General features: G+C 54.8%; 1 protein-coding gene across 1 annotated transcript in view; it reads left to right on the forward strand.

Moving 5' to 3' along the window:
* The window catches only part of plxnd1 (plexin D1), a 36,518-nt gene that overhangs the window by 3,922 nt on the left and 4,928 nt on the right, over positions 1-27,668 (forward strand). Inside the window, exons 2-24 of the mRNA XM_052054105.1 lie at positions 1,085-1,261; positions 5,319-5,450; positions 5,601-5,701; positions 9,126-9,255; positions 10,161-10,338; positions 10,779-10,887; positions 14,429-14,528; positions 15,480-15,578; positions 16,002-16,091; positions 16,193-16,292; positions 17,426-17,583; positions 19,180-19,325; positions 19,755-19,860; positions 20,450-20,589; positions 20,681-20,863; positions 20,943-21,027; positions 21,135-21,422; positions 22,802-22,951; positions 24,814-24,928; positions 25,160-25,267; positions 26,406-26,518; positions 26,660-26,764; positions 27,218-27,348. Coding sequence (XP_051910065.1) covers positions 1,085-1,261; positions 5,319-5,450; positions 5,601-5,701; positions 9,126-9,255; positions 10,161-10,338; positions 10,779-10,887; positions 14,429-14,528; positions 15,480-15,578; positions 16,002-16,091; positions 16,193-16,292; positions 17,426-17,583; positions 19,180-19,325; positions 19,755-19,860; positions 20,450-20,589; positions 20,681-20,863; positions 20,943-21,027; positions 21,135-21,422; positions 22,802-22,951; positions 24,814-24,928; positions 25,160-25,267; positions 26,406-26,518; positions 26,660-26,764; positions 27,218-27,348 — 3,044 coding nt within the window. The remainder of the gene's footprint in view (positions 1-1,084; positions 1,262-5,318; positions 5,451-5,600; positions 5,702-9,125; positions 9,256-10,160; positions 10,339-10,778; positions 10,888-14,428; positions 14,529-15,479; positions 15,579-16,001; positions 16,092-16,192; positions 16,293-17,425; positions 17,584-19,179; positions 19,326-19,754; positions 19,861-20,449; positions 20,590-20,680; positions 20,864-20,942; positions 21,028-21,134; positions 21,423-22,801; positions 22,952-24,813; positions 24,929-25,159; positions 25,268-26,405; positions 26,519-26,659; positions 26,765-27,217; positions 27,349-27,668) is intronic.

Consider the following 27,668-nt stretch of genomic DNA (forward strand, 5'->3'; position numbering starts at 1 on the left):
GATTTCCTCCAGAGAGGATCAAAATGGCCTCCGCGAGAAAGCGACTTTTTTGCTGAGCGGGACATCAATCGGACATAGCAGTGGAAGGAAATACCGCGTTTCCTTCAGATGGAACCCAATGGGAGCAGATCCGCTGTGAACAGCAGAGGCCCCAGAATGGAGCCCTGTGGAACGCCACACAGCATATAGTGACTCAGTGCAAACAAGGCAAACACAAAAGGTTCTGTCAGCTAAATAGAAAGGCTTAGCGCACCAAACGACTATGTCGAGACATCATCATGCTTCAGTCTTTAGTTGACCAGATTTTCTAGAGGCCACAACACACACACACACACACACACAAACAAAAACCTTCCCCAAAGAGCTAATTGCTCATTGCGGTGATTGGGGAGCAGGGGATGCTGAATGAGTCCAATCAGTCACTCATTCCCAAGTGGCCAGTCACTACAAAGGGAATTTGAGGGAACGCAATTGCAACGTTTTGGAAATTGTGGGTTTGAGTGACAGCGGAGAGCAAAAGTAAGGCCGGCCCCTCGACCCTTCTGCTGTCAGGTCACCCCCTCGCCACCCCTTTAAAAAAAATCTCCTTGTGCCCACATTCTCCTCAGTGATCTCGTTTGGTCGGAGAGAGACAGACATCTCTACTGAATTCCTGACTAATTAGTGGCGAGCATTTCCAGCGCTGTGCGGCGTGAAGGCCGGCACCCGGCGACAAGCGCCCACAATTTATGAGGAGGGAGGGAAAGCCGCCAGTCCATTAGCCTGTGTGAAACCACTGTGCAAATATCCATGCTTGCTATTTTTATGTTTGTTGACATTTTGGTTCCCCATCGACGGCGGTGCTCATTCTAGCGTGGCACTGTTGGTCGATCTGCTGCCTGCGTGTGACAAAAGCAGAGCGCGATGAGTGTTGAAGACGCTTTTTTTTCTTTGTAGGGCTTTCCACAAAGCCGTGAGCGGTTTCGAAGCCTCGAGCGGCTCATTGTGATCAGCCCTCGTCCGACTCATTCGCTTGCATCACTCGGCTTGTTGGTCTCTTTTTTTTCGTTCATTTTTTGGCCGCCCGCGTGTGTGTTTGTTGCAGCTGCAGCCGGAGCAGCTGGACTGCGGCGCGGCTCACCTGCAGCACCCCCTGGCCCTGCGGAGGCCCCTCAGGGCGCTTCCTTTGCTCCAATACAATGGCTTGAGCTCCGTGGCCGTGGACGACGTGCTCAACCACACCGCGCTCTTTCTGGGAACCTCCAACGGACGACTTCGAAAGGTAAGACGCACGTAATGCGAGCACGTGGGTGCTACTTCTCGGCGAGCCATATCAACAAATTCTGGGACCTTGAGCGGCGGGATGTTCTTGCTAACAATTTGTTGAGATTCATCCATGTGAACACAATGATCGCGGCTATGACTCCCCGCAATCATGATCCCCCTTCATCGGACAGGGTTGGAAGCATAACAAGATGCAGTTCATTATTTTGAGAGGTGTTTGGAATGACACCCCTCGGAAATCTCAATGTCCTGTGCCCTGGTGAGCTATTTTCAGAACAGAATTGGATTGCAAGTAGGTCCGTCCGTCTCAGTGCCACATGAATGACTTGGCGACGGCGGCCATCTTACGTTGCCACCGGCTGGGCCCGCCCACCTTGAATATATTGATCTTCCTTGGCGTTTTCACTTGATTTTCGGTCTCTCTGGCAAACATAAGGCCTCGGGGCCATATGCGGCCCGCCATCCATTTTTCAGCGGCCCGCAACATGCCCAAAAACAAACAAAAAAACAAAACGAAAAATGCCTTGAGACATGGGCCACAAGGTTAGTGAAAAGAGGTGAATAGTCCATCCAAAAAAATCAAAGTTCATTCTCCGAGCATCAGTCACGCACCCATGACTGTGTTTGAAGTGGTAACAAAATAACAAGTTGTTAGGAACAGTGGCGTCGTAACATGGCCGCCCTCTGGCTTCGAGAGATCGTTCACTCACATTTGTCAGGAACAGTGGCGTCGTAACATGGCCGCCCTCTGGCCTCGAGAGATTGTTCACTCACATATATGATCCTCTCTCCCCCAATGACCCCCCACCTCCCCCGTGCCCCAGTCAGTCATGAGGTATCCTGCCCCTTGATGTGGTCCCAATAACTGTTGCCTTCCAGCGTGACACAGCAGCCGAAACATGTTAACAAGCTGGCTTGGCCACGTCTGAAGTGCTCGGGCTTTGTTGCGACCGCCTCCGACGCCCGCAGCTGGTGGAGAGAGGAAAAAAAAACAAAGTTCCCATCCAATTAACAGCATTCCTGAATTCTGTCCCAAGCACATTCTCGGTCACCCCCGACCGGGCTGGCTCCACCTGCGAGCGCCATGGGCGGCGGCTCGGGGGTGCCGAACTGTCTGATTTTTGGAAGTCGCTCGTCTATCTGGTGATCGGCGCTAGTTAGCCGCTGATGCTAACATACTACCTTGGTTGACGGTTCAACAGCTGGAAACGAGTCCACGCGCGAACCATCCGGCCTTTTTTTCGCTCGGCGGCTCCCGCCAGTTGGCTGCGTCGTTGAGCTGCTGCCGGTCCAGCCCCCACGTAATTGCCACATTGCCGCCAGAAAAGCTCCCCGCCGCTTATGTTGGCTCTCGCCTGCTTTCGCATGAGTCTTACACACAAATCAGGAGGTCATTCCTGTTCTGCTCTGGCGAAAACAGATTCCACGGCAAGTGTGCTTAAATGTGACACCCCCCCCCCCCAAATGCAGGCTTGTGATGTCAAAAATGTCTTGGGAAGACAAAGACAAAAAAAATAATAATAATCATGGCTGACGGGGACTTGAGACAAGGGCGCCCGATTGGCCCGCACTAAAAATAGCTGTTGACACATCCATGCGTCTCTCTTGATTTCTATGGCGCTTCCATAACAGCTGCATCTTGAATAAAGGGCCTTGCAAAACAATTAGACTGTCGAGCACTTAACAGAATACATTGACAGGAATAGAATCGTAACATTTGTAGCGAGCGATGGCACGTTGTCTTTTCCTCGGAATGTCGGAGAAGTGATAATAATGGAAATAATAAAACCGCTTTACATGGCCAAAAAACAAACAGAAAAACCCAATAGAGACCAACAAATAAGGCATGAATCAGTCGCTGTCACCTTCCGAAAGGTCGCCGACCCCTGCTCGAGCCCGACCTACGACGACTGAATGAACAAACGAAGGGGTGCGCCTCGCTAACATTTGCCCCCATGGTGTCGCTCCGTCGCGGTCCGCCAGTGCGAGCGCGTGCGCGGCTACCCCGAGGACAGCGAGTGGCGGGCAGTTGCCGAGCTTAATGGAGCTGTTAGCGGGCGTAATGCGATTGTGGCTGCGACGAAAAACAGGGCGGGGGGGACCCGCGCTGGCGCAGATTAAATTACGATGGCTCTTTGGTTGCGTTTGGAGGCAGCTCGTGATCAAGTCATTTGGAATTACAGGCCTTTTTTTTTTTTTTCCAAATCAAAGAACTCCCCCCCCCCCGTCTCAGCTAATTTCCTATCTGCTAACCTAATGTTACAGACATACTGCGACTAACCTACTAATACCCTTCACACACACACACACAGAGTTTGATTGTGACTGCAGTGATTCATTTTGTAAACAAGCAGACTTTATCTTTGCCCACCACCACCTGTCCCTCTCCTGCTCTTCATGGAAACCATCTGAACATTCACGGGGGCACGTAGGGAAATGCACGCCAAGTTGTTTTTTTTCCCCCTTCCATGTCACTTTATTTAGGGGCTCTGTAGACGCACAATGGGACCTTCTTCTTTTTCTTATCCCTTCTTGTATGGAGCCCAGCTGTGGCCACCACAGAGAGGCCCCATACAGCAGCGGTCCCCAACCTTTTTTGTGTCGCTAACCAGTTGAGACAAACGCATGCTGTAAACTACAAAGAAAAGGACTAGTAAAATATGCCTTATCATGTCAACATCATCATTTTGAAGTGGCATGGACCCTAACCCTAACCCCCCCGTGACCCATGTGAGGATAAAATGGCCGGATGATGCTATATACAGCGTTAGCATCATTGCTACTTGCAAACGTGCTGATCAAAAGATGTGGTTGCCGGCTAGTTGTGAGTGACTAAACTGATCACGTTTACGGGGGCAGACTGTGCGAACAAGCTTTCCGCTTGATCGCTGCTAAGGTGCTACTTGTTGAAAAGATTCAACGAGTAGGAAAAGCCGTCGCGCGCACGACGGCTTCCTACTCGTGGTGGTCAGGGGAGGAGCTTCTCTTGTCCAAATGGCTTCGTCTTTGGATGTCGTAGTCGCCCGTCGTTCGCGCGTTTAGCTAGATGGCCGTTTGGTCAAATTGTGACGATTACTTTCTGTTTTGGGCTTCGTTAATTTCTAAGCTAGCTGGCCGTTTGGTCAAGTTGTGACGATTACTTTCTGTTTTGGGCTTCTTTAATTTCTTGGCTTTCATTCTGTTGATTTCAACTTGCGAAGCCACCATATAGGAGAGGGACTCCGATGCGCGAGAGTCGCGCGAGTTTTACGTCACGTCTGATGGAGTCCATTTGCTCTCAGCTGGCCGCGTAATGTCCCGAATTTCGATCATATAATCACCCAGCCGTATTTCTATTGCCCTTTGGAGGGTAGTTGACGGGCTGGTGGCGTGTTTGACTGACGTCCAGCAAAAACAAAAACAAAAAATCTCCGTGCGGCCCAGTACCGGTCTGCGGACAGCAAATAGTTCATTGCGGCCACAGTCCGGTCATTTTAATGAGGTAATTCTGTAGATCACGAGCTTGAAATACATACTGGTGGTTTTGTTGTCTTTCCGATGAACGAACTTGAGCGTTTATTTGATATCCAGCTTGAGGGTCGTGTACCCTGCCCTCAAGTGTAAGACAATTCATTCATTGTCGTCGGCGTCGACATTTTTGCCACTCTGCTATATGGGGCGGGTGTCCAAAGCTTTTCTTCCACACAAGCAGACAAGGGCCACTTTGAAATTCTTTTGAATTAAATCCTTTGATTGACTTAAACGTGTTTGTTGGAGCGATTCATTTCAGGATGTAAACGTCCAAACCGTATGGAACCCAAAGGCAAAACGCAGTACACTGCACTCACTTGCTAACTCGTGTACAGAGATGAGCATTTTGTCATCTTCTAGTCCAGAATTGAATTGATTTCCTGCAACGTCAGGCCTGCTTCTTGTCCGGGCGTGCGGCCTGTTGTGCGCTCACTGGGGCCGGGGGGCTTCGTTTCCGAATGGCCTCCGTGACATCATCGCGGAAAGTTCTGATGTCATACTTTACGTCTTCCGTTTCGTAACGCCACGCCACTCGTGTTCCGCAGGTGACTCTCACTCCAAACATGACGTCGGCCAGCCAGCGGACCCTGAAGCTGCCGGCCGGCGAAGCCGTCCACCACATCATGACCTTTGATCCCAATGACAGGAGCTATCTTTATGTGATGACCTCGCACCACGTAAGACGCCCGTTCGGCCTTTCTTCTCCTTCTCAGCCAGCTCGACTTGAGCGAGTGTGTTCACTTTTGGGCTTGGGCTTTCTTCATTTTTGGGACGAGCGCTGATCATTCCCTTTTGGCATCTGCTGAGGGTTTGTGCTTTTTGAGCAGATGCTGCGTGTCCAAGTGGCCCAGTGCGAGCAGTGGACGAGCTGCGGCGACTGTTTGGGAGCGGCTGACGCCCACTGCGGATGGTGCACGTTGGAAAATAGGTAAGCTGGCGCCCCCGAGCGTACTTGCGCGCCATTAAGCAATTTGCGCCCGCCCGTTGCAAAAGAATTCTTCCCCACCTTCATTGAGATCTTGTCGCCGACTTGACTTGGCCTGACGGATTCTATTGATGTGATTTGTTGACAAATGTGATGCGCGGGTGTCGCCTGTGAAATTGAACTTGGCTTTCCTGAAACTGTCGTAAGTCGCACTTACTCAGTGATTTCACAAGCGGGGATGGGGGGTGGGGGGGAGCAATGACTTTTTCACACAGAGCCAGATAGATAAGAATGTTTTTTTTTTTTCTCCCTTGGGGAATGAAATCATGATTTGGAAAGTGGGCTTTGTATTGCCTGGCTCGTTTCTTTGTGCTACGAAAATTGGTTTGATGAAGTGAAACCTTTGTGTGCCATCATCAGTATGCCAAGAGATCAGGAAGGGGCCAAAAAGACTTTTTCTCGCCGCCGTACGCTTTGGAAGACGCAAGACGACATTTGGGATTTTGGCCAGAGAGTTGTCTCGGCGGGCGGCCCGGTAGTCCAGTGGTTAGCACGTGGGCTTCACAGTGCAGAGGTACCGGGTTCGATTCCAGCTCCGGCCTCCCTGTGTGGAGTTTGCATGTTCTCTCCGGGCCCGCGTGGGTTTTCTCCGGGTGCTCCGGTTTCCTCCCACATTCCAAAAATATGCTTGGCAGGCCAATTGAACACTCTAAATTGTCCCTAGGTGTGAGTGTGAGCGTGGATGGTTGTTCGTCTTTGTGTGCCCTGTGATTGGCTGGCAAGCGGTTCAGGGTGTCCCCCGCCTCCTGCCCGGAGAGAGCTGGAATGGGCTCCAGCACCCCCCGCGACCCTAGTGAGGATCAAGCGGTATGGAAGATGAATGAATGAATGAGTTGTCTCGGCGGGCCTCTCGTCGGCCGGGTGTGTGCACTTGCAGCTCTTCTGGGCTTGTTTTTGGGGCATGGGGAGGGCGGACGGGGCTTTGCTCGCTGTGTCTTCGCCAGCTCTCAGTCGAGCGGCATTGTGTGTGTGTGAGAGGCCCAGTCAAAGAGAGCAAGAGTCGCTCGCCGGCGTGATGAAAGCACGTCGGATGAGCGAGTGACTTTAGCGCCGAGGAGCGCTCAGCCTGTCATCTCCTTGTCTCCTCTCCTTCTTTGTCTCTCGCTTGGCTGCACTTTGGTTCTCTCCTCGGCTCCTTTTCTCGCTCTCTCTCTCTTGCGCACGTTCAGATTTTCCGGTAGCTTCCAGAATTTGGCCATCCCTCAGTCATCCTCCGCGTCTTGACCCCCTTTCCACCCCCCCCCCCCCCCCCCTCCGACAAAGGCGCGTTGATTGTGGCGGGAGGGGGAGCGCACACTGGCTCTTTTGACAAGCAAATATCAGAGCGTGTGATATATCACCGCCGGTCTGGGCCTCCAAGACGCCGCCAGCGGCCGCCGCCGTCTCCGTGTTTGCGCTTGACGCAAAACACGAAGCATCGTCGTCTGCGGAGGGAGCCACGTCGGCGAGAACGCTCGCTCCTTGATCAAATATTTCATGTTTCAGAGAGCACTTCAATTTCTCGATTGGAATCGAACGGCGTCTCTTGTGCAAATCATGGGCCTTATCGGGGGGGCGCGGAGGTGCCGCCTCACATTTAGCAGTCTCGAGTCGCTTGCCACCTTATCTGAAGCGTGCGTGCGGCGGGGATGAGTTTTCGCGGGTTCTATTTTGGCCGCGTATGTTGACTGTGTTTATTTGAAGTGGCGCTTTCCAACGCACGCCTTTTGGATTTGCTTAGCCTGCGTGTCGCCTCGCGCTTGGAGTCGCTTATTGGACCCGCGAGAAGCCGACGCCGTCCCGGAATCGATTTGATCCGTTTAGTCCCGTTGCAGCTTCAGCGGTCTGCAAGCCGAATCGCGTATTTGTTCGTGTTTTCCCTCTGAGATGAAAGGTCACGACGTTTTCCCCGGCGCTAGCACGCGGATAACATCGACTCTTTGCCTCACTGGAACTTGTCACCGGAAAATGGGAAAAGATGTTTGTCATTTGCCGTCAGAGGCTCACTTCCTCTGTGTGTGTGTGTGTGTGTGTGTGTGTAAATAAATAAATAAACATATACAGTATGTACTGTATATATATTTCATCTCTACATCCCGGCTACAACTGTTGTGAAAGCACGAAATAAATTAGGATGTATTGTGTTGTAAATATTTCCTTTCTTGTTTTGCAATGATGACAGTACCCTGTTAATAAACTGTTTAAAAATAACATATCTGATTATAAATTGACATCATTAAATGTTTAGTAAGGTGAACGGCACCTAATCTACTTCAAAATCATTAAGAACGCATGGCCAGTGCCCGGTCCTCACTTATCGAGTTAAAAACTTTTTCTTAACCTTTGGTGTTTTATTTAATCTAAAGGAATGTATTGCCTAAGGGCGCCCTCTCCTGTGTCTAGAAATGTGTCTTTTTCATTTCTTTGTCAAGCAGAAAGGGTGGTCCTCGCTTTGTAGGCCTTTTTACTCGGTCCTCACTGTGCCACAAGTGCAGGAATGTGTGTGTGTGTGTGTGTAAATAAATACATAAACATATACAGTATATGCTGTATATATATTTCATCTCTACATCCCGGCTACAACTGTTGTGAAAGCACGAAATAAATTAGGATGTCTTGTGTTGTAAATATTTCCTTTCTTGTTTTGCGATGATGACAGTCAGGCCTGAGGTGAGTGGAGAGATGAGCACGCTTCAACATGGCCGCAACCGTCTGTTCAAGTGTCTGTTTGCAATTTGTGAGATTGTGGAGGGGATTTTATTATTTTCGGGTGGCTGTCAGAGCCACTTAGTGCTATTTTTATCACAGCGGCTGACCTCGTGACCGTTCTCAGCCCCCGCCCGGTTCCAATGGGACGAGACTCGGCAGAGGCGAGAGCCTGCGGTCACGCGCACGCACTTTGCGACGACCGCAAAGGAGGTGGCGGGGTGGCGGTGCACCGCACTCGTTGTGGAGTGCGTTGGAGTGCGGCTGAATGGGGTCCCCCGGATGCTAGGTGGCGTTGTTCTGTGGTGTGCCCATGACATGCGTGCGTGTTTGGAGAAACGGCGAGGGGGGGCTTGAAGAATGGCTCGTTTCCCTGGATTACGGGCCGGCCGCCATGGCAGCGCCTCCGGGAGGGGTTACCATGGCGACGCTCGTGATGTGACCCGGAGTCAAGGTTGTCGCGGCAACGTGACAGGTGAGCTACGAGCATCGCAGGCGTGCTGGATGCATTCCCAGCAGGGAGGCGGGCGGAATCGCCGCAATGAGCAACTGCTTCCGCGGGCGCGCTGTGCAGTCCCGTGACAAAAGGGGCGGGGAAGGGGCGTACTTGGTCACGTGAGCCGCAAGCGACGCGCGCTAACCCGACTTGTCCATCAAAGGCTGGCTCCACCCGTTTGTGCAGGTGTAGCATGCAGAAGGAGTGCGCCCGGGGAGCCTTGGCACGCGCCTGGATCGCCATGGGTGAGGGCCCCCACCAGTGTCCTTCTATGACCCTGACGCCCCCGGAGATAAGCATCACCGCAGACATCAAGGTGCACCCACACACACCCACATACGCGCATCACCTTTCATCTCTCAACGGGCCACAGTTCCCAAAGATCAATGAGATGGCGAAAAAGACTTTGTTCTCAAGTACAAGTTCCAAACAAATTAAATACAAATGTTAATCATATAAATGTTTGGGGGGGGGGGGAACTGTACTTCATCGCTAATGCAACCGTAGCTGTACTCAACTCATTTGAGTGGACACACTTGAGTGAATGTTACGGCACAATTTGAACATTTAATGCGGTAATTCTTTCACATAGCACCAGAGCAGCGGTGTCCAAACGACGGCCCGGGGGCCACTTGCGGGCCAGCGTCCGTTTTTCAGCGGCACGCGACGTGAGAAAAATGATCTGCGTCTATTATCTTCAACTCTTTGCCCCCCAACACATTGTACAGAAAGTCGAGAAAATGAACCAGATGCTAGCGACAATCCGGAATTGCTCTCTTGACCGACTCGATCGCCCCCCCCCCCCCCCCCCCCCCGGCTGATCTTCATCTCTTTTGGCATCAAGTCTGTCGTGCCCTCCCCGTGGGCTCAAAGACCACGCGTCATTAATTGCTTCGTTACTCGCGGATTAATCCGTTACGTGGGTGCGTCGGGCAGGAAGCGCAGCTCAAACGGGAAGCGGCAGGCAGGAAGTCGGGGGGCGGGGGGGCGCCTTGGCCGGGAAATGATTTCATGGCCCCGAACAATAGGAGAGCTTTTGAAGAGGCATTTTTGTGGCGGTGTTTGCGATGGCCTTCCGTTGGTATTTGTCCAGCCTTGGAAGATTTGCTCTGGCACTTCCTCTCCGTTTTTCCCACGTTGACATCACCTTGCCCAAAATGGACTCGCGTCGGAGAGGCTTGCTCTGAGCTTTTTTTTTGGGGGGGGGGGTTTGTGCCTCAGGACGTGGGAATCCTGATCAACGGCGTGGTTCCCGACCTGGTGGGCTTCCGGGTGGAGTGCGAATACGGGCCGGGTCTGTGGACGGCCGCCACCTTGCACCTGGGCCGCGGCCCCGCCCAGATCCAGACGTGCCCCCTCCTCTCGCTGCAAAACTACCGGCCCATCCTCCCGGGCACAGGTGAGCCGCGCGCCTTAAATTGATCATTTTTGTCAATCGTCTAAATCCGTTGAGAAAAGTTTTAGGGGGGGGGGGTCAGGTACCTTATCGTGGAGTTTTCACGAGCTCTCCCGATCAGTCTTTCCATCTTCCGATTGTAAACAGCCCTGCGATTGGACGTGTATGACGTCTTACTTGTTGTGATTGGTCGCCCCGTCCAGGCCCCGCCCCTTCCCGCTTTTTTCATCACTGTGCCTGAGGATTGGGACAATCGCTGCAATCGGTGTACTCTTCAGCTTTTTTTTTTTTTTTTTACACGATTGAGGCAAACTCACTTTTGCGCCCCCTTCCTGAGTCGGACCACTTACAAAGGAATAAATGGGGGGGCGATGTCCCGTCACGGGCTGCTGAAAGCAGCAAATGTTGCTTGACAAATTGTCTGCGTGCTTTTATTTTGGCAGATCATCTGACGGTCTCGCTGGCGATCAAAGTGAACGGTACATCCGTGGTGTCCGGAAGCTTCGTCGTCTACGATTGCGGGCGGACCGGAGCGATCAACCCCAAAACCTCGTGAGTCGCGCCGCATTGTGATCCCACGCGACCGCACCGTAACCAGTCAAAGTCCCGTTTTTCCGGCGTGACGCTTTCCTGCTGTGTTGAGCGCAAAAGCCGTATCGCCGTCCTCGCCTGAACATTGTCACATGAGCAATCGATGGGTTAGTCACGGAAATCTTGATGTGATGCGAATCCTTGCCTGCCACCATTTTGTCAGTTATCGGGGGAAGAAAACTGGTACGGTTGTGTTCTGGTACGACTCTGCCGGACTCCATTTGGGTCTGGGAATGCTCGACCGGCGCGCATGACGCGACACCGTGAGACCGCCGTGTAACCGAAGATCATAAACAGTCGAAATGGGTCGCGCGCTAATCGACGTTAGCCACGCTAGCTTAGCCTGTCGACGGCCAGCGGCTTCACACGTTAGCTAGCAGCGACGACCCCTGCCCAAAATCACTCAGGTTGTCGTCTGCCGTAATGCCTGCTTTTATGCCTTCAATCGGGGGGGGGGGGGGGGGGGGGGGTCTCAGAGCGCCGCCCTCCGCCCCCTGCTTTTCCTATCTGGGCCTCGGCGGGTAAATAGTACTGTCACGTTCCCCTGCGGGGGCTTCCTTTCTATTTGGTGGGCTCAAGGTTTCCCGGCGCGGGATCAAACGTGCGATGAATACGCCGTCACGCTAAGCCAAAGGAAATTGGAGATGTCTGTCTGGCCGCTCGGGCTGGATGTTTGTTTTTGCTTTTCTCCTATCTGGAGGGCCGTCCAGCTGGCCCAAGCACGGAGGCGAGGATCCCGTTTATCTGACGAGCACCATCGCGCGTGCGTCGATTGTTGGAGGGAATCGCGAGCGCTTTTCTTTAGAGACGGCGGCGAGGTGCGAAGGCGCGACGCTCGCAGGTGGACGTGTGCGAGCCTTCACCCAATTTGCGCGCGCGTGTGAAAGTCGACGACGGTTTGCAGCCAAGGTGATAATGAGTTCTCGCAGGATGAGAGCCGGCGAGCTGCTCCGTTGCGTCGCGTTTTCATCACGACGAGGGCCGCTAATCCACAAAGATGTCGTCTTTGGGCGTCACCCGCTAGCGGCCAATCTGCGCTACTTTTGTGTCCGCCGATTGCAATTGCAGATCGAATGCAAATCCGCAGCAGTCGGGCCACTTCTGATGCCGTCTGCGAGCCCTCCCCCACCCCACAGGCGCGTCCACGCTAAATACACAAGCGCGCCTGCGCTTTTTGTGCCTGTCAGTGGACACGGCGCCGTGACATTTGAATTTTAGCCTTAAGTGCAGTCGCAGTGGAAAGAGCCATAAAGAGACAACAAGAAGCGGTTGGCCGGAAAGCCCCTTCCGAGCACCCGAGTGGACTCCATGCCGAGTTCAGAGAAGTTTCACATTAGAGGGGGGGAGGGGGGAAGAACGACAACAACAAAAAATAAATCAAAGAAAAGCGAGTTTTCGGCCATCTTAACCGCAAACTTCCTCCACTCCGCAGAAGATCTTTTCCACAAAGACCGCGCAAGCGATCTGAGCCGCATGTTTCTCCGGACAACTTTATTTTCTCAGAAAGCAACCATGTGTGTGTGCGTGTGCACGTGCATGTGTGTGTGTGTGTGTTCCACAACCGGCGGCCATGTTTGTGTCCGCATGCCTGCGCCGCTCATGTTCGGGTCACTCGTGTACCCTGACGATAAACAGTGGACAGATGTTGTCCCGAAAAGACGTTTTCAAAGCTCGCCGCTTCTACTCATGACGTAGCAGGCATGCGAACGTGGGGGGGGGGGGGGGAGATTGTGCGCGCGGGTATTTTGCTCCTCTCGCGCCTCTTTTATGTGGACTTAATGGTAACCAGAGCTCAGCATTCCACCAGCGCACCGACGAGGACAAACACCTAAGCTGCCCTCCCACTCGCTTTCCATCTCTTAGGAACACACACACACACACACACATGACGACGCTCCCTCCCTCCCTCCCTCCCTCCCTCCCTCTCGCTTCTCACTTCCCTTAAGCAAACACCTTCCATGTTTTGCGTCTCAGGTTTTGGCACCTCCATATTGTTTCTCGCTTTCTTGTGCGGCTGCTCTTTGTCCCCGTTTGAAAGCCATCTTCTCTCCCGAAGCGACCTCTCTCTGACAGACACGTGATTGAGGATGTGCGCTTGTGTATTTAGCCTGGACGTGGCTGTGGGGGGCGGGGCTTGCGGACGGCATCGGAAGCGGCCTGACTTGAGCGTGAGGCTCACGGACGTGAAAATCTTCACCTTTATCATGTTGTCGAGTCGTTTTTTGCACGCGACAAACGCACCCCTCCTTCTGAAAAACATAAATAAGTAAAAAAGCGACTCAAGTGAAGCCTTTTCAAACAATCGCACTTCTTCTGAGAGCGAATCCAAAACACTTGAAAAGGAAGTCACGAAAACAGCTGTTCTCAAAAGTCCTTTGGGAGAGCAACACGCCGACATCCTGTTCAAAGTCTCCCAAAAGCCCTCCGAGCTGCAAATGGGAAATGGCGGCCATCTCCACAGTGCACGTTTGTGTGTGTGTGTGTGTGTGTGGGGGGGGGGGGGGGGTAGCATACGTGTTGCTACGCTGAACACAAAGCTAGTCTTGTGAAAACGGAAACGCCGCAGCTGATAAGAGTCGCGAGAAGGTCGTCTGCTTCAAATCACTTCTCACACACGTCCGCACTTTTCCATTACATGTTGTCAGCCCCCCCTGCCGCCCCCCCCTCCCCCACACACACACACACCTGAGTCCTTCCAATTTGAAAGCTTGTGAGAGTGTCGCTATTACCGGAGGCGTTGTCATTCCCGGTGTGAGACATCTGTCTCTTCCTGGGGGCAAAACATGCACGCGCGCACACGCGCGCCACGGCACTTTTCGTACTTTTTTAGGTGATGCCAGAAAAGCTCGACACATCCGCAAACGGGGGGGGGGGGTTATTTTCAGCCTTTCCTCCACTCCGACAGATTGCGTGTCGATTAAGGGCCATGCGTGTCATCCACTGGGGAAATCCAAAGCGCCCCCCCCCCCCCAGTTAGAGACACATGATGGCTTTCCTCCTGATATGGCGGACCCAAAAATAATGGGCGTGTCTCTTGCAGACCGCGCAGACGATCCCACCAAAAACCGTTTTGGGTGCGGTCTGTCCCGGACTTCAAAATTAATACGTCAACGTGTGATGTGTTACCAGATGAGCCGCGTTGTGTTGAGCGTTAATTAAGAGCGTCACAATCAGACCTCGTTAAGCATCACGCGTTGGGGTCACGTGGGCGCGCCGTCTGCCCGGCGACGGCCATTCTTCTTCCTTTTTCATTCACCCAATCCCGCGGTGCCTCGTCATTTTCACCGTTTGTCAAATGTTGTCTTTGTAGCCGCTTTGACCTTGCGCCTGGAATGTGTTGTCACCGCGGCATGATCGCCGTGACTCATCTTCACTTCCCCCTTTTTTTTTTTTTTTAACTTTTCGCAATCTCTTTGGTTTTTGTGCAACGAATGGGCCGAGCGGGCTGCAAATGTTCCTCTTTGTGACCCTTGACCCTTTGCCTCCGTTGTCCGTCCGTCAGCTGCGTCAGCTGCCTGAGCGCGACGTGGAAGTGCTACTGGGAGCCAGAGAAGCAGCGATGCGTCTCCGCTCAAGATGAGAGCCGGAGCGACCTCCTGGAGGTAAGTCAGTCGCACCTTCCGCCTTGAGGATCTCGGCATGAGAAGAAGGCGGGCCGATCGGCGTTAGCCCCGCCCCCGCTCTCTCCATCCGCGATGGTTTGTGTGCGGAGATTCGGGGCGGGGCTCCCACAATGATTGACACGTGTTGAAATCGGAAAGGTAACGAGCTTCCGATCGCAACTCGAGTCTGCAAAAATAATAAAATAAAAAAAAAAAAAAAAAAAAATCAACCAAGTGAAAAGCCCAAGAAGAAAAAGCAGGCGTGCCGCGGGAATCCTCTTCCTGCTTTGTGTCTTGCTTCCGTTTGGGTGGCATTTTGTCGGGTCTCGTTGCTAGCCGGTTGTATGCTAGTTTGCGACGTGTCCAGTAGGCTTGCTGCCGGGTGTTTCTAACGTGGCAAGTGGGTTTACCGGCTCCCTCACGCTCGCTGGCATTTGGTTGGTTGCTCTCTGGTCGTGGGTTCCAGCTGCGTAGCGACTTTTTGCAGTTAGCTTCCGTGCTAACGTCCGCGGTTAGCTTCCGTGCTAACGAAGCTTTGGGAGCTTTGCTTTGGCGTCACGCGGCCCCTTGAAAACGGCCGCTGGATTTGCGTATGCTATCGTCACGTGAATCCACAGATCCTTTTGCGGACGCTTTATTCCGAGGGCGATGGAAAGTTCCCCCCCCCCCCCCTTTCAAATGGGAGTCCCTTTTAATGGCGACGCAGGGCCGAACCATTGTTTTCATTTGTGCTGTCCAGCGGGCCTGTTTTTCCTCCCCCATCCCTCAGCGCCTTTTCTAATTGAGGCGGGTGTCGTTTCCCCCCCCCGAGTGAGACTTCAGCCTCTCATTTCCTGCTGCAGCTCCAGAAAAACAGGACAAGTATTTTGGGTTAGCGGATGCGCGCAGCAGCCCACCCATTGTCTTTCTTAACCGGCCTTTGTCACTTCCTGTGCCGCCGCCTCACCGCAGGACGTGGCTTCCTGTCCCAGGCTGCTGTCCGCCGAGGTTCCTCCGTCGCCGTCGGGGGCGGCCCGGGACTTTGCCGTATCCTTGAGGAACGTTCAGGAGGTACTTCTCTCTCTCACACGCGCACACACACAAACACGTTTTAAGTCGCAATGTGGACTCGAGCCAACATCCATGCTGCGCTGGACTAAAACCGAAGCATATGGTGGATTTGCCTCAAGCCGAACATGGCGCAGATGGATGTTTTTTGGCCAGCGCCGTAGCAAAACCCGCCTTTTGGCGTTTGCCTTCTCGTCGGCGCATACCACCCAATCTGAACAGAGTCATTTTCACCCAGAAGGACTCGATGCTCTCACAATGAAGGGCCGACAAATTGCCAGGCGTGGTCGGGCCCTTGTCTAACCTGGCTGGCCTTTTGCGTCCTTTTCCTGGGCGTTGCTATGGCGACAGGCTCCGAGCCACAAACCAATGTCTACACACACACACACACACACACACACACACAGCGAGTGTTTCTGGTTCCAGGGCGAGGAGCTGGAGTGCGACTTTGGGACGGAGCGGCGATACCGCGCCACGTGGCTGAACAGCTCCGCCGTCGAGTGCAGCGGCGTGACGGTAATGTGACGGCAGCCGGCGAGTCCCTTCGCTCGAGAAAAGCGCTTTGGCGCGAGCGGGCGCTTGGGTGCGCGTTTCTAACGCCCCCTGTGCCCGTGCAGCTGACCTCCGACGGGAGCAATCGCCTTTACCAGCTCAACCTGAGGAGGAGGGGGGGCCTTCGCCAGGGCGCCTTTGTGGACAGCCCCCAGCCTATCAAAGGTAAGGATTTCCAGCCCCCCCCAACCCCCGCCTCTGCTCACACCACTTCAAAAACAATGCCCGCTGAGATTTTTGGGGGTGGCAGAAAAAGGAAGTCTTTGCTCTCCGAGACATAGCGCTAACAACACTAATTTGGGTATCGCGACACATCAGTCGTCATTTTCCGCGCGGCCGCTAGCTAATTACACTTCATGATCGTCGGCTCCAAGGAATTGCAAGAACGTTTCGGTCGCCATGACGGCCGAGCGTGGACGTGACCTTCTGCCGTCGGTGCTCGAGTCACAAGCCGGGCCTTCCAGATGCGCGGCTCGCAGGCGGGCCCTGCCAAAAGTACCAAACGGTCCAAATTCCAATTTGACGGACATGACGAGTCCGCTGAGTCATCGCAAGTCCAAACAAAAACAGAACAGACTTCTTCATGGGACACAGCCGCGATCCCATGCGCAGATGCTCACAAAGGGAATGGAGGACGGTGCTTCTCGCACAACGCCGGCTGTGGCTTTTGGGGGGGGGTGGGGGGCCACATCCATTTCCACTCGTTCTTTTTGGAAGACGTGCGGACCTCCAAAGTCGAGCGACATACGAAAGCAATTCCTCTCCTTTGGCCACTTAACACCTCCGTTATGATTGTGACGCATTCCATCCCGTAAATCCCCGAGGGAGGGGGGGTGGCCAACCTTGTTGGAGCCAAGATCCACATTCCGAGCGAGCAACCTCGCGCATGTGCCACGATGAGCAACGGCCGTCAACGAAAGCCCAAATAAGGTCCACGTGACGGTTTGCAAATGGCAAATTGCCGCCTAGCTTGGTCGAGACCTGACATGGCGGCGCGGGACGCACTTTTGCGACGTCTTTCCGCTACGTTTGAAAAGGCTTCCGGCGGCGCTCCGCACGGCCATTCTTGTCAGTGCCATCGGCGAAAACAAACTTGGAATGACGATAACGAAACAAACGGCTCGATGGCGAGCTGCAATTGCAGATTAGCAGGTTAGCGAGCGCTAACAACTTGCGACGATGCGGATCGTGCGCCCCCGCAGCTTTTGCATTTTTCCAAATAATTTGGGGGGGGGAAAGTCAAAGTGAATACAAAAAAGATATCATATGAATAACATGCGCATAACCTTTGCTTCCAGTGGAGGTGTACAACTGCGGCGTGGGCAGCGGCGACTGCTCGCAGTGCTGGGGCCGCCAGGAAGGGGGCCACCTCTGCGGCTGGTGCGACGACGGATGCCGACTGGAGGCCGACTGTCAGCCCGTCTCGCGGCGGTGCCCGCCGCCCGAGATCCACAAGGTAAGATCGACGCACGAGCGCCCCGCGTTCGAGACCACCCTGGCCGGGTTCGTTTGTGAGCCGTCGGGATGTCCGGGCTCGGCTGCTGATGCCACGTCCGAAGGGCTTTCTGGCGCGTGGCAACGCTAATGTCCCCCCCCCTCCGCGACCCCGAATCCCGGGCCGACGCTCACTTTGGCTCCATCTAGCGATGTGATTATTTGCTACGAGATGATTTGGCGGAGGTTGTTGTTGCCACAGTAGCGAGTGTGTTTAGCGCTCAGCCGTTTGCTGACGTTAGCCGAGTGACACCCCCCCCCCCAGCGGGCGGTCTGGCTAGCACGGCTCACATGAGGCCCAATCGGCCTGAACTTCCTGGAGATAAAAGCCCGAGTTGCCCGGGAGAATACAAACATACACACACACACACACTGTCCACAGAGAGAGGCGTCCCCCCCCCCTTGGGCTGTCAGTGCCGCGCGACAAACGGGATGCTGCCACGCTAACTGAGGTCGACGTCTTCCGTGACTCAAGTGAGCTGCGCTCCATCCCCCCCCCCGCGTGAGCAGACCATTGTTGCAAAGCTCTCACTCTTCCTCCCTCATACACACGCATGCACACGGGCAGAGTTTGCGCCCCCCGGAGGGCGGCGGGCCGCCGGACGGGAAGCGGCGCTGCGGCTCAGCGGGGGCGTATGGATGACGCAAGACCAATCGGTGGCTGCGATTTTTGAGGGCTTGCGCTCCAAAGAAAAGGATTAACTTTCCCTCGCCACTTCTCTATCCGTCCGACATACTACAAGCCGGAGCCCCCCACCCTTTTTTTTTTTCCTTGTCCGCGCTTGTTTCTGGAAACCCTTGGAATGGGCTTTCATCATTGAGAGCCCTTCCTCCTTTTTTATTTCAATTTTCTGATCGTCATCATAATTAGCATTTCTTGAATACAATCGATAAGTTTCGATAAGACACGCGCGTCGCCCCGATCGTAATTTCAACCGAGCTCCGTCGGAGGCCGAGCCGAGGAATGCGGCTTTGCCGTTTTGAAACGCAAACGTCCGGCATGAGTTATGTGGCGCTAGGTAATGTGAGCAGCCGAGACGACGAGGCCGTTTCCTGTCCCGTCATGGCTGTCAAATCAAAGCCGCGCTCGTGTTTTGGCACCGCGGCGGAAGGCGACTCCATCTTGAGCCGCTCCGTCGCTCTTGGGGGGCGGGAGATCATCGGCGTGCCGAAATGTTATCTCGCCCTCTCGACGAGATCTGTTTTCATTCTCACTCGCCAAGCTAATAACGCAGAGGTGTCATGAGAAGGTCATGGGGGTGGGAGGGGGTCTATGGGGGGGGGGTCAATGGGGGTGGGGGGGCGCTAAGATTCATCATTCACCCACATACTTGAGGTGTAGGTGGAGTGTTTTGTTTTTGTTTTTGTTTTTTGCCTTGCGTTGCATGCAAATGTGCAAGTGGGCGGGGGCGCCCGTTATGGCCACGCCTCCGCCAAATGCCACGCTACCCTGGCCGCCGCCCCGCTGAAAATGTTCTGCCGACAGCCCCCGCCTCAACGTGCGCCTCCTTCCTCCTCATCGCTGATGGGATTCGTTGTGTCTCTGGGTTTCTTTCAGATCTTCCCGCTGGGGGGTCCAGTGGAGGGGGGCACCCGCCTGACGGTGCAGGGCAAGAACCTGGGTCGCCGGGCCCAAGCGGTCAAAGTGTCCATCGGAGAGGTCCCGTGCGCACTCGTGCCCGAGCTCTACTCCGTCTCTGTCGAGTAAGTATGACCGAATACCCCCCCCCCCCCCCCACTGGTTATTTTCCCCACGCTTCCATCTGTAAATTTGGCTTCAGTTGGTCAGTCAAGCCCCAGGGGTCCGTCAGCCGCTGAGGACCCCCACCTTTTTCCCGCCTTCACGCCACTCTTTGTATGCGAGACGCTTCTCCCTTGAAATGACACCCCGTCAACGGGATTATCGCGGCGTCACCATGGCGACGGCGAGGTCGGCCGTCATAACCTTTTCCGAAGGCATCGGAGCTGAAATGAAAAGCGTTATCTGGTCGCGCTCCGCCGAAGCCCGTCATTGCATTCACGGCAGCTGTGGGCGGGGCCCACCACTGCCATGCGTCACTTCGTCCGACCCCCACCCCCCCAACGTGCGAGTGTTCTAACCCCCTCCCCCTCCTTGTCTTTTGATTTGCGCAGGCTGGTGTGCATCACCGGGAGGTCTCCGTCGGACGGGACGGACCCGGTGCGAGTGGACGTGGATCAGGGCGGGACGGGCAAGTCCAAGGAAAGCTTCTCCTACTTGGTGAGTAGTATGGGCCTCGCCGGCTTCCGCGTTCTTCCCTTCCCTCGCGTATCCCGCGGCGACCCCCCCCCCCGACCCCCCACGGCGAGCCGGCCGAGTGTTAACAGATGCGCTTTACGGCTCGGTGTGGGAATCTTCCGACGTGTAGCGCAGCTGCGAGCCAGCAGCTAGGAAAAACAAATCATGTCCGCCGCCTCCGCTCGTTAGTTGACCTTGACCTTAATTGACCCGTCCCGAGAAGAGTCGGCCGCGGCCGAACGAGCCGTAAAAGCCGCCGCTCTCGTCTTATTTTATCCTTCGCTCCTGGCGCGGAAAGCCCCCGAACAATCGCAAACAAGCGATTTCAAGCCCACGTGAAAAAACGGGGGCCCTCTTGGCCCTCGCATATTTGTGTCGGCGGCCCCGCTCGAAAGCGAGGCGAGGCAAAAAGAAGCGGGAGACAGGATATTTGTCTGCGAGCCCCAGGAAGGAAACATCCGGCTCCCTGCAGCCACCGCGGCGCCCCAAACACACACAATGGCTGTCGTGGGTCCGCGCTCATCCCGCTTCACGCTGTCAACGCGGACTTTGGCCTCGTCTGCGCTTTCAGGTCCCCAAGGTGGTCTCCGTGGAGCCCGGGAAAGGCTCCCGCGCCGGAGGAACCAGAGTGACCATCAACGGGGAACACCTGGCGACCGGTTCTCGGGTTCGAGTCGTCATCAACGACACGCTGGAATGCGTCATCACCGAGTGAGTCGGCGGCGGCGCCGCGCTTGCGTCCTCTCGGCCGCGTCGCTCGCAAAAGAGGCAACCAGGCGCTCCTTTGCCCGCGGTCTCTTAGGCAACGAGACGACGCCCTGGAGTGCACCATGCCGCCGGCCCCGCAGGCGGGCGACGGCGGCACGGTGCCGCTCTGCGTCCAGTTTGAGGACGCGCCGTGCCAGCGGGAGCGACTGGCCGCCACGTACGCGTACGAGAAGAACCCCACCATCGGCTTCATCAAGCCCGGCAGGAGCTTCCTCAGGTGGGCCGCGCCCGAGGACCCCTTCCCCCGAAGAAAGAAAGAAACGCAATTGGTCTTGATGTGCGTGCGTGCGTTGCAGCGGCGGCAGGACCATCACGGTGGCGGGCCACGGATTTGACCTGGTGCAGAGCGCCACCATGCAGGTGGCGGGAATCGGACAAACGGTGAGCCAAAACGCCCTCGCCGGCGCCCGTCTGGGAAACAAACGATGACGCGCAAAGCGGCCGGCTCCGCTACGCTAAAGCGCTAAAGTGCTCTGATCTCCTTGCAGGTGTGCGCCGTGGTTTCGCCCGCCGCCATCACATGCCCGTCGCCGCCCTCCGCTCAGTCCCGGCCCACCTCGGTGCAGTTCTACCTGAATGGAGTCCTCTACGCGGGGGAGCGCCCCTCCCCCTCTGACGGCGACGCCGAGGAGGAGGAGGAGGAGGAGGAGGATGAAGAGGAGCCGCGCACGGGTCGCTTCCCGTTGGAATACGTGGAGGACCCGCAGTTCTTCACGGCCAACAAGGAAAAGTTGATCAAACATCACCCGGGGGAGCAGCTGACGCTCATCATCAATGTGAGTCGCACCAGCGCCTTCATCCAAAAACTCATTGGGGAGGATTGACGTTAACGCTAACCCGACGTCCGATTGCCTTGTTTTCTTTTCGGACGGCTTGACCCGAAGTCAGAAACTAGCCCCCCCGCCCCTATTTTTGTTTTGCTTTTGATGTCAGCGTGTGCTGTGTTTGGATTGGGAAGGACTTGTTGACAGAGTCCTGGGAGGCGGCATCCTGCGCATCCTGCGCTGGCGACAGGAGAGGGCCTTCAGGCAGCGAGGAAGCACACTGGCGATAAACACGCACGCGCACGCTTCCTCACTTTTTGGGAAAAAAAAAGAGGGGGGGGTGGTGGATTTCACTTGCATCCAAATTGGCTCTCACTTTCCTTACTTTGGCCTGGTTCCCAGTTGGTAATCCCGTCCTTGTGGTCAGCAAGTGAATTGCGGAAAAAAAAAAAGTGCAGCCTGAATTTGAAAACAAAGCGTCTCGCAAACAAAGCCGCACGTTTGCCACTTGGCTGCGCCAAAAGCAAATTGTCACATTTCCTTGGCTTTTCTCTTGCTGTCGTTGGACTGCAAAAGCAACCTAGAATATAGATACACAAGCGTGTGTGTGTTCTTGTACTCACGACAGTGCCCGGTCCTCACTTATCTAGTTAAAAACTTTTTCTTAACCTTTGGTGTTTTATTTAATCTAAAGGAATGTATTGCCTAAGGGCGCCCTCCTGTGTCTAGAAATGTGTCTTTTTCATTTCTTTGTCAAGCAGAAAGGGTGGTCCTCGCTTTGTAGGCCTTTTTACTCGGTCCTCACTGTGCCACAAGTGCAGGAATGTGTGTGTGTGTGTAATTTTTGTTCTTATCAAAGCATCAAGTCGGGGATTTAACATCCGATGAGGCTCTCATTGTGGTTCTTATCTTGCATCATGACGACAGTTTTTCTTTTCTCGTTCATCCCATTTACCTAAAAAAAAAGCTGAGAAACATTCCTGATACGTTTCCCGTAAAAATGGGGGTGCCAAGCCACGAGTAGGACTTGATGGGCTGGTTGGATGGCTGGTTTTCCGTGGCCATAAAAGCCGTTCCGTGGCTCGACGTTTTGTGAAGCTTTCACCAATGATGCGTTTAGCAGGAGGATCGAGTTGGGGGCGGTGGGGGGGGTTGCGGTGTCCGCGGCGAGCGACGGCTCTGTTGTTTTTTCCGACCGACGTCGTCCGGCAAAGGGCCTGAGAAACTTCTTTTGGGCAGTCGGCAGCAGATTTTGTTTTTCTAGTCTCGGCCGTCTCACTTGGCGGGCCGGTTTGCCGCTCCGAGCCGAAGGGACGTCCGCCGGCTTCCTGTGCGCGAGGCCCCTGACGGCCGCCTGTGTGTGTGTGTTTTTTTTTTTCTCCCCACGGCAGAAAGGGCCCAGCGATCTGGAGCTGATGCCGGACGAATACTCTGTGATGGTCGGCCCCTACCCGTGCAACATCAGCTTCCACAACGACCAACTTTTCCACTGCACCATCGGCGGCCTGCTGAGCTCCCGGGAGACCGAGATGCCCGTCACCGTAAGTGCTCGCGCGGCGGCCCGGGCTCCGAAGCAGTCACCACGAGGGGGGAGGGATATGGCCGCAACCAATGGACTTTTTTTCCCTTGCCCGGATTGACGGCACGGACCTCCTCATCCGACGGCCGAATTCCGCGAGCGCTTTGCCTTTGCTCCTTGAGGTTATTCGGGATCTTTCCGCCAACTGTGGGCTGACTCCGAACCGGAGGGCGTGACCTCCCTTGCACGCCAGTTGCGTCGCCAGAAAAGCAGACGTTGGCGTCCCGGCTGCTCGCGTTCCCTCTTTTTGGCTCCGTTGCTCCGGAAGCAATGTCAGTCTGCCGCCAGAGTGCTGCCTGCTGCAAAAACCATTTCCCCATTTTCTTTTTTTTTTTGGGGGGGGGGGGGGGGGGGTCCAGAAACAGAAATATTTGTTTCGGGCTGCGCAACAACACACGCCGGTTGTGTTTTTCCCACATTGTCTGGAAATAAAAACGGAGCAAAGTGAGGTCTCTCTTGCGCTCGACATTGATTCCCAAGAAGAAACCGATTTGGAGGGAGGCGCTTTCTTCTTCTTCTTCTTTTTTTTTTTTTAATGAAATGTTTTCTTTTCTCTCCCTCAACGAACCTCGGCCCTCAGCCGATGAGGCGAGACCGTCCTCGCCTGCTGACTGGTCACGAGGCGCAAGAAGAAGTCCTTCTCTTGTCACATCTGGCTCAGCGTGTGTCATGCGACTCTGCACGCGCTCATTTGTCAGAGAGGTGCACCGGCGCATCCTCGCCTCGCTTGATTTCTTCAGCACGCCTCGGAGCTTCCCGTCCAGCCCGGCGACAATGTCCGAAAAGGCAAAGCGGCCAATCCCATTGCAGTCGACGATCGTTCCGTCTTTCTTTGCCGCCGTGACAGAGCGCGGTCAAAATCGGCAACTTGAGCCATTTGGCCGAGCCGTCGACGATGGTCTTTCTATCGCTTGGCCACCATGTGGGCCGTGGTTCTGTCGCTAACTTTGCCAATTTGGCCCAGCTGCCTCCGGCGGTTCGCTTCCTGCCGTTTGTCGCAGGCAAGGCCATGTGGCAAAAATGCAGTTGTGACAGTGACGTGGACGTTACAAAGTCGTCGGCTGACGTGAAACCTTGCAAAGGCCGTCAACGGGGTACGTTGAAATGCAGCCCTTGAAAAGAAAAGAAAAAAAAAAGTCTGTCTTCTCCGCTGCTGTCAAAGCGCAGCCTTTTTCTTGCGGGCTTTTGTATCAAGTCTGTTGTTCCTTCTGCCAGTTCCTCAAAACAAAATGTTTGACAACGGCTTTTTCATGTTTGCTTGGGATGCTCCCCCCGCCCCTTTCTTTTTCGCAACCCGTCTCCCCACAGCGACAGCGGCTTGAGTTCATGATGAGAAAAGGAACATCAGCTGGCCCTTAATTCAACGGGACACTTTGTCATGTTGCTGTGATGCAGCAGCGGGGGTGCCACAATGGCAATTTCAGCCCAGCGTGCCATCAAACCCGCCCCCTCCCAAAATGACACCTCGGCGGTTTTGAAACCTAAGCGAAGTATCGCCCAAATGGCTGGCGGAAGGCGCTTTGATGTAAATCTGCCGCGCTGGCCCGAGATGACGGCTTGAAGATGAGTCCACGCTAGCTCGCAGGATGGGGTGTTGGGGGGGGGTCTTCTCGAATGCAAGAATGCAATCACTCCCTCTAATTTCACAATTTGATCTTTAGTTGTCAGATCCGTACACAGAACGTGACTACTTGTGCCAGCTGCGGCCAATCATGTGGGCCCGCGCCAGGCAGAAAGCGCAATACAATACAATACAATACAATACACGAATGTATTGCAAGATGTGCGTGTCATCTTTTCCGGGCCGCTCTCCTCCAATGGCAGGTGCAAGTGGGCAACTTCCGGCACACCGTGGCCAAAGTGCAGCTGGGCGGCAGCGAGCTGGCCATCGTGGTGTCCATCGTGGTCTGCTGCGTCCTGCTGCTGCTCTGCACGGCGGGTAAGAAAATCCACGTGGGGCTCGCTCGGGCGGCGCAAAAGGCCGCCTTGTTTAGCCCACGGCCATCGTCTTGGCGGACGGTCGGATCGAAGCGCGCTCGTTGGGGAAATCCATCGCGTGCCTTTGTGGCCGGGCGCGCCTTGACCAGCGGCCGTGAGCGCGGAGCAAAATTAGAATAACAATAGCAGAAAAAAAAAAAACAACGTCACGTCTGTGTGTGTCCCCCCCCAGCCCTCGTGGTGTACTGTACAAAGAGTCGAAGGGCCGAACGCTACTGGCAGAAAACTTTACTCCAAATGGAAGAGATGGAGTCCCAGATCAGAGAGGAGATCCGCAAAGGTCTGTTTAATGCAACACACACACACACACACACACACACACAAATGGGCGGGGCATATGCAAAGTGTGTGTGTGTGTGGAGGAGTGAGTGCAATAGCACTAACCATGTGGGGGGGCTGCTGAGCACCATGTACACACACACAATCAGTAAAAAATGGTGACTTGTGGGTTTTTGCTAAAAACTTCACAGGCACATTCAGGGCAGCCCTCTGATGCTTTTTATATGTTATTCTTATGGGGACCTGCTTTTTTGTCCCCATAAGAAAAATGGTCCCCAAGACTGTGTTTCCAATTTTTTTATGTCCCCTCAAAACATGGAAACGAGTGCACACACACACACACACACACCCATGTTCCCATGTTTGCGGGTGTTGTTTGGCGCACTTTTCCGCTTGTCGGTGTTTGTTGCGTTTTCAACGGTGACGCGGCGAGACGGGCCGAGGCCGCCTCACCGCGCGCCCTGGCCCGAGCTCAAGCTCGGCCAAGGCCGCTCTCTCAAATTGATGCCTTTGAGATAGAGGAAGAGGGATGGCCGAACGAGGCGTCCAGTCTGAGGAAAAGCAGAAGTGGAGGGGGGCGGGGGGGGGCGCTGACAGGAAGGGGAGCTGGGCTCTTTGGGCCAATCACGAGTTGCGGCTTTGATCCGAGACCCGGATGACGCTCAACGTCTTCAATGTCGGCGACATGACGGACTTTGGTCCCACCCGGCTCCCTTTCCCAAGTCTCCGTGAAATGCAACGTTCAGTTCTCGCCCCGAAATGAGGAAGAAAGCGCAGATCATTTGATTTTGTGAAGAAACGGGAATAAAACCCCGACTGGGCCTGCGACGTGAGGAGGAGGACGACGTGAAATGAGCCCATGCGAGAATCTCTTCACGACTGAAATGGCATCGGAGAATTTCAAGGCGCACATCTTGGTGGGAGGAATGAAAAGGCCGCAAAAGCGAAGCGGCGGGGGGGGGGGGGGGGCGGAGCCGGCGAGTCCTCCCCGCCGGCTTCGGGGCTGCTCACGCGTTACCCGCTGTGGGAAGAGATGAGAAAATAAACCCAAATTCAAATGACCTTGATTTGGAAATAGAAGACGTGGCGGAAAGGGGGCGGGGCAAAACGGGTGTCTGACTTGCCATTGGTCCTTTCAGGCTTTGCGGAGCTGCAGACGGACATGACCGACCTGACCAAGGAGCTGAACCGCAGCCAAGGCATCCCCTTCCTGGAGTACAAACACTTTGTCATGCGCACCTTCTTCCCCAAGGTCACCGCTCTCACTTTTATCACTTTTCTCATTTACACACACACACTCGCCTTTTCCTTTTGGCAGCCCCCCCAAAAAAGGCCATTCAAGAATGGCACAAACTACCAAACGATATGTGACCGCGGCCGGCTTTGATTTCAGATGTTCTCCGATTACGAGAGGAGTCTGGTGCAGCCCACCTACGAGTACGATTCTTCGGGGCCTCGAGCCCTGCCGGAGACGCACCCGCTCTTGCGGGACTGGCAGGTGAGGAAAATTTGACGCCGCGCTCTCGGGTGAAGGCGCCTCCGTTTGGCTCCTGGCGGCGCCGGGGCCTGGCGGAATTGGGGTGGGGGGTCCGATGCCAAACGGGGCCCGACCTTTAGCTTCTTGTTTTGCGGTGGAGGGCGGGCCCTTTCGCAGCCGTCCGCCCATTACAAGACAAAGTAACAATCAGGAGGTGGGGGGTGGGGGGGGGGCGTCTGATGGTGACAAAGCGCCCTTCGCCCACATCGTCTTCCCGGGAAGGCTTTCCAGGTCACGTAAATTAAATCTCTCAGGCGCGAGCATTTATCTTCATGCGCACCTCTGTCAGCCTCTCTCTGGTTGCTGCGCCCGAGGGGGGGGGGGGGCGGGGGGGGGGGGGCTCTGCGTGTTTAGGATGCACAAAGGGCCGACAAACCGGGCCGACACGGCCTAATACCGCTTTGCCGCCCTCAGGCCTCCAGCCCGAGCAGAGCCAACGTGGAGGAAGGCATGGCGCTGTTCGCCACCCTCCTCAACAACAAGCACTTCCTCATCACCTTCGTCCACGCCTTGGAGCAGCAGAAGGACTTTGCTGTGCGCGACCGGTAAGCGGGCGCCTCCCGCGCTAAGCGTGCCGCTTTTGATCTTGAAGCTGAGAAAGTAGAAAAGGCAAAAGACTGCATGATGATGTTTTGGGGTCAAGCGCTGACCTTTGACCTCATGACCGTCGCTCCTACTTGGCCAAACGCGTTCTTCCCAAGAACCGGCACCAGGTCTCTTTTTTTAATTGCAAAAGGGCTAAAAGCATCCATTGGGCCATCGGTTGCAAGATTTTTCAGGGGCGCTATTTGCGAGTCCAAAAAGGGCTTGCAAGTTGATTGCGCAATTCAAGTGCGCCTCAGCGGAGGGCGCCACAGAGCAAGGA

The sequence above is a fragment of the Hippocampus zosterae genome, chromosome 2 (genome assembly GCF_025434085.1).
Source record: "Hippocampus zosterae strain Florida chromosome 2, ASM2543408v3, whole genome shotgun sequence".
Lineage (NCBI taxonomy): Eukaryota > Metazoa > Chordata > Actinopteri > Syngnathiformes > Syngnathidae > Hippocampus > Hippocampus zosterae.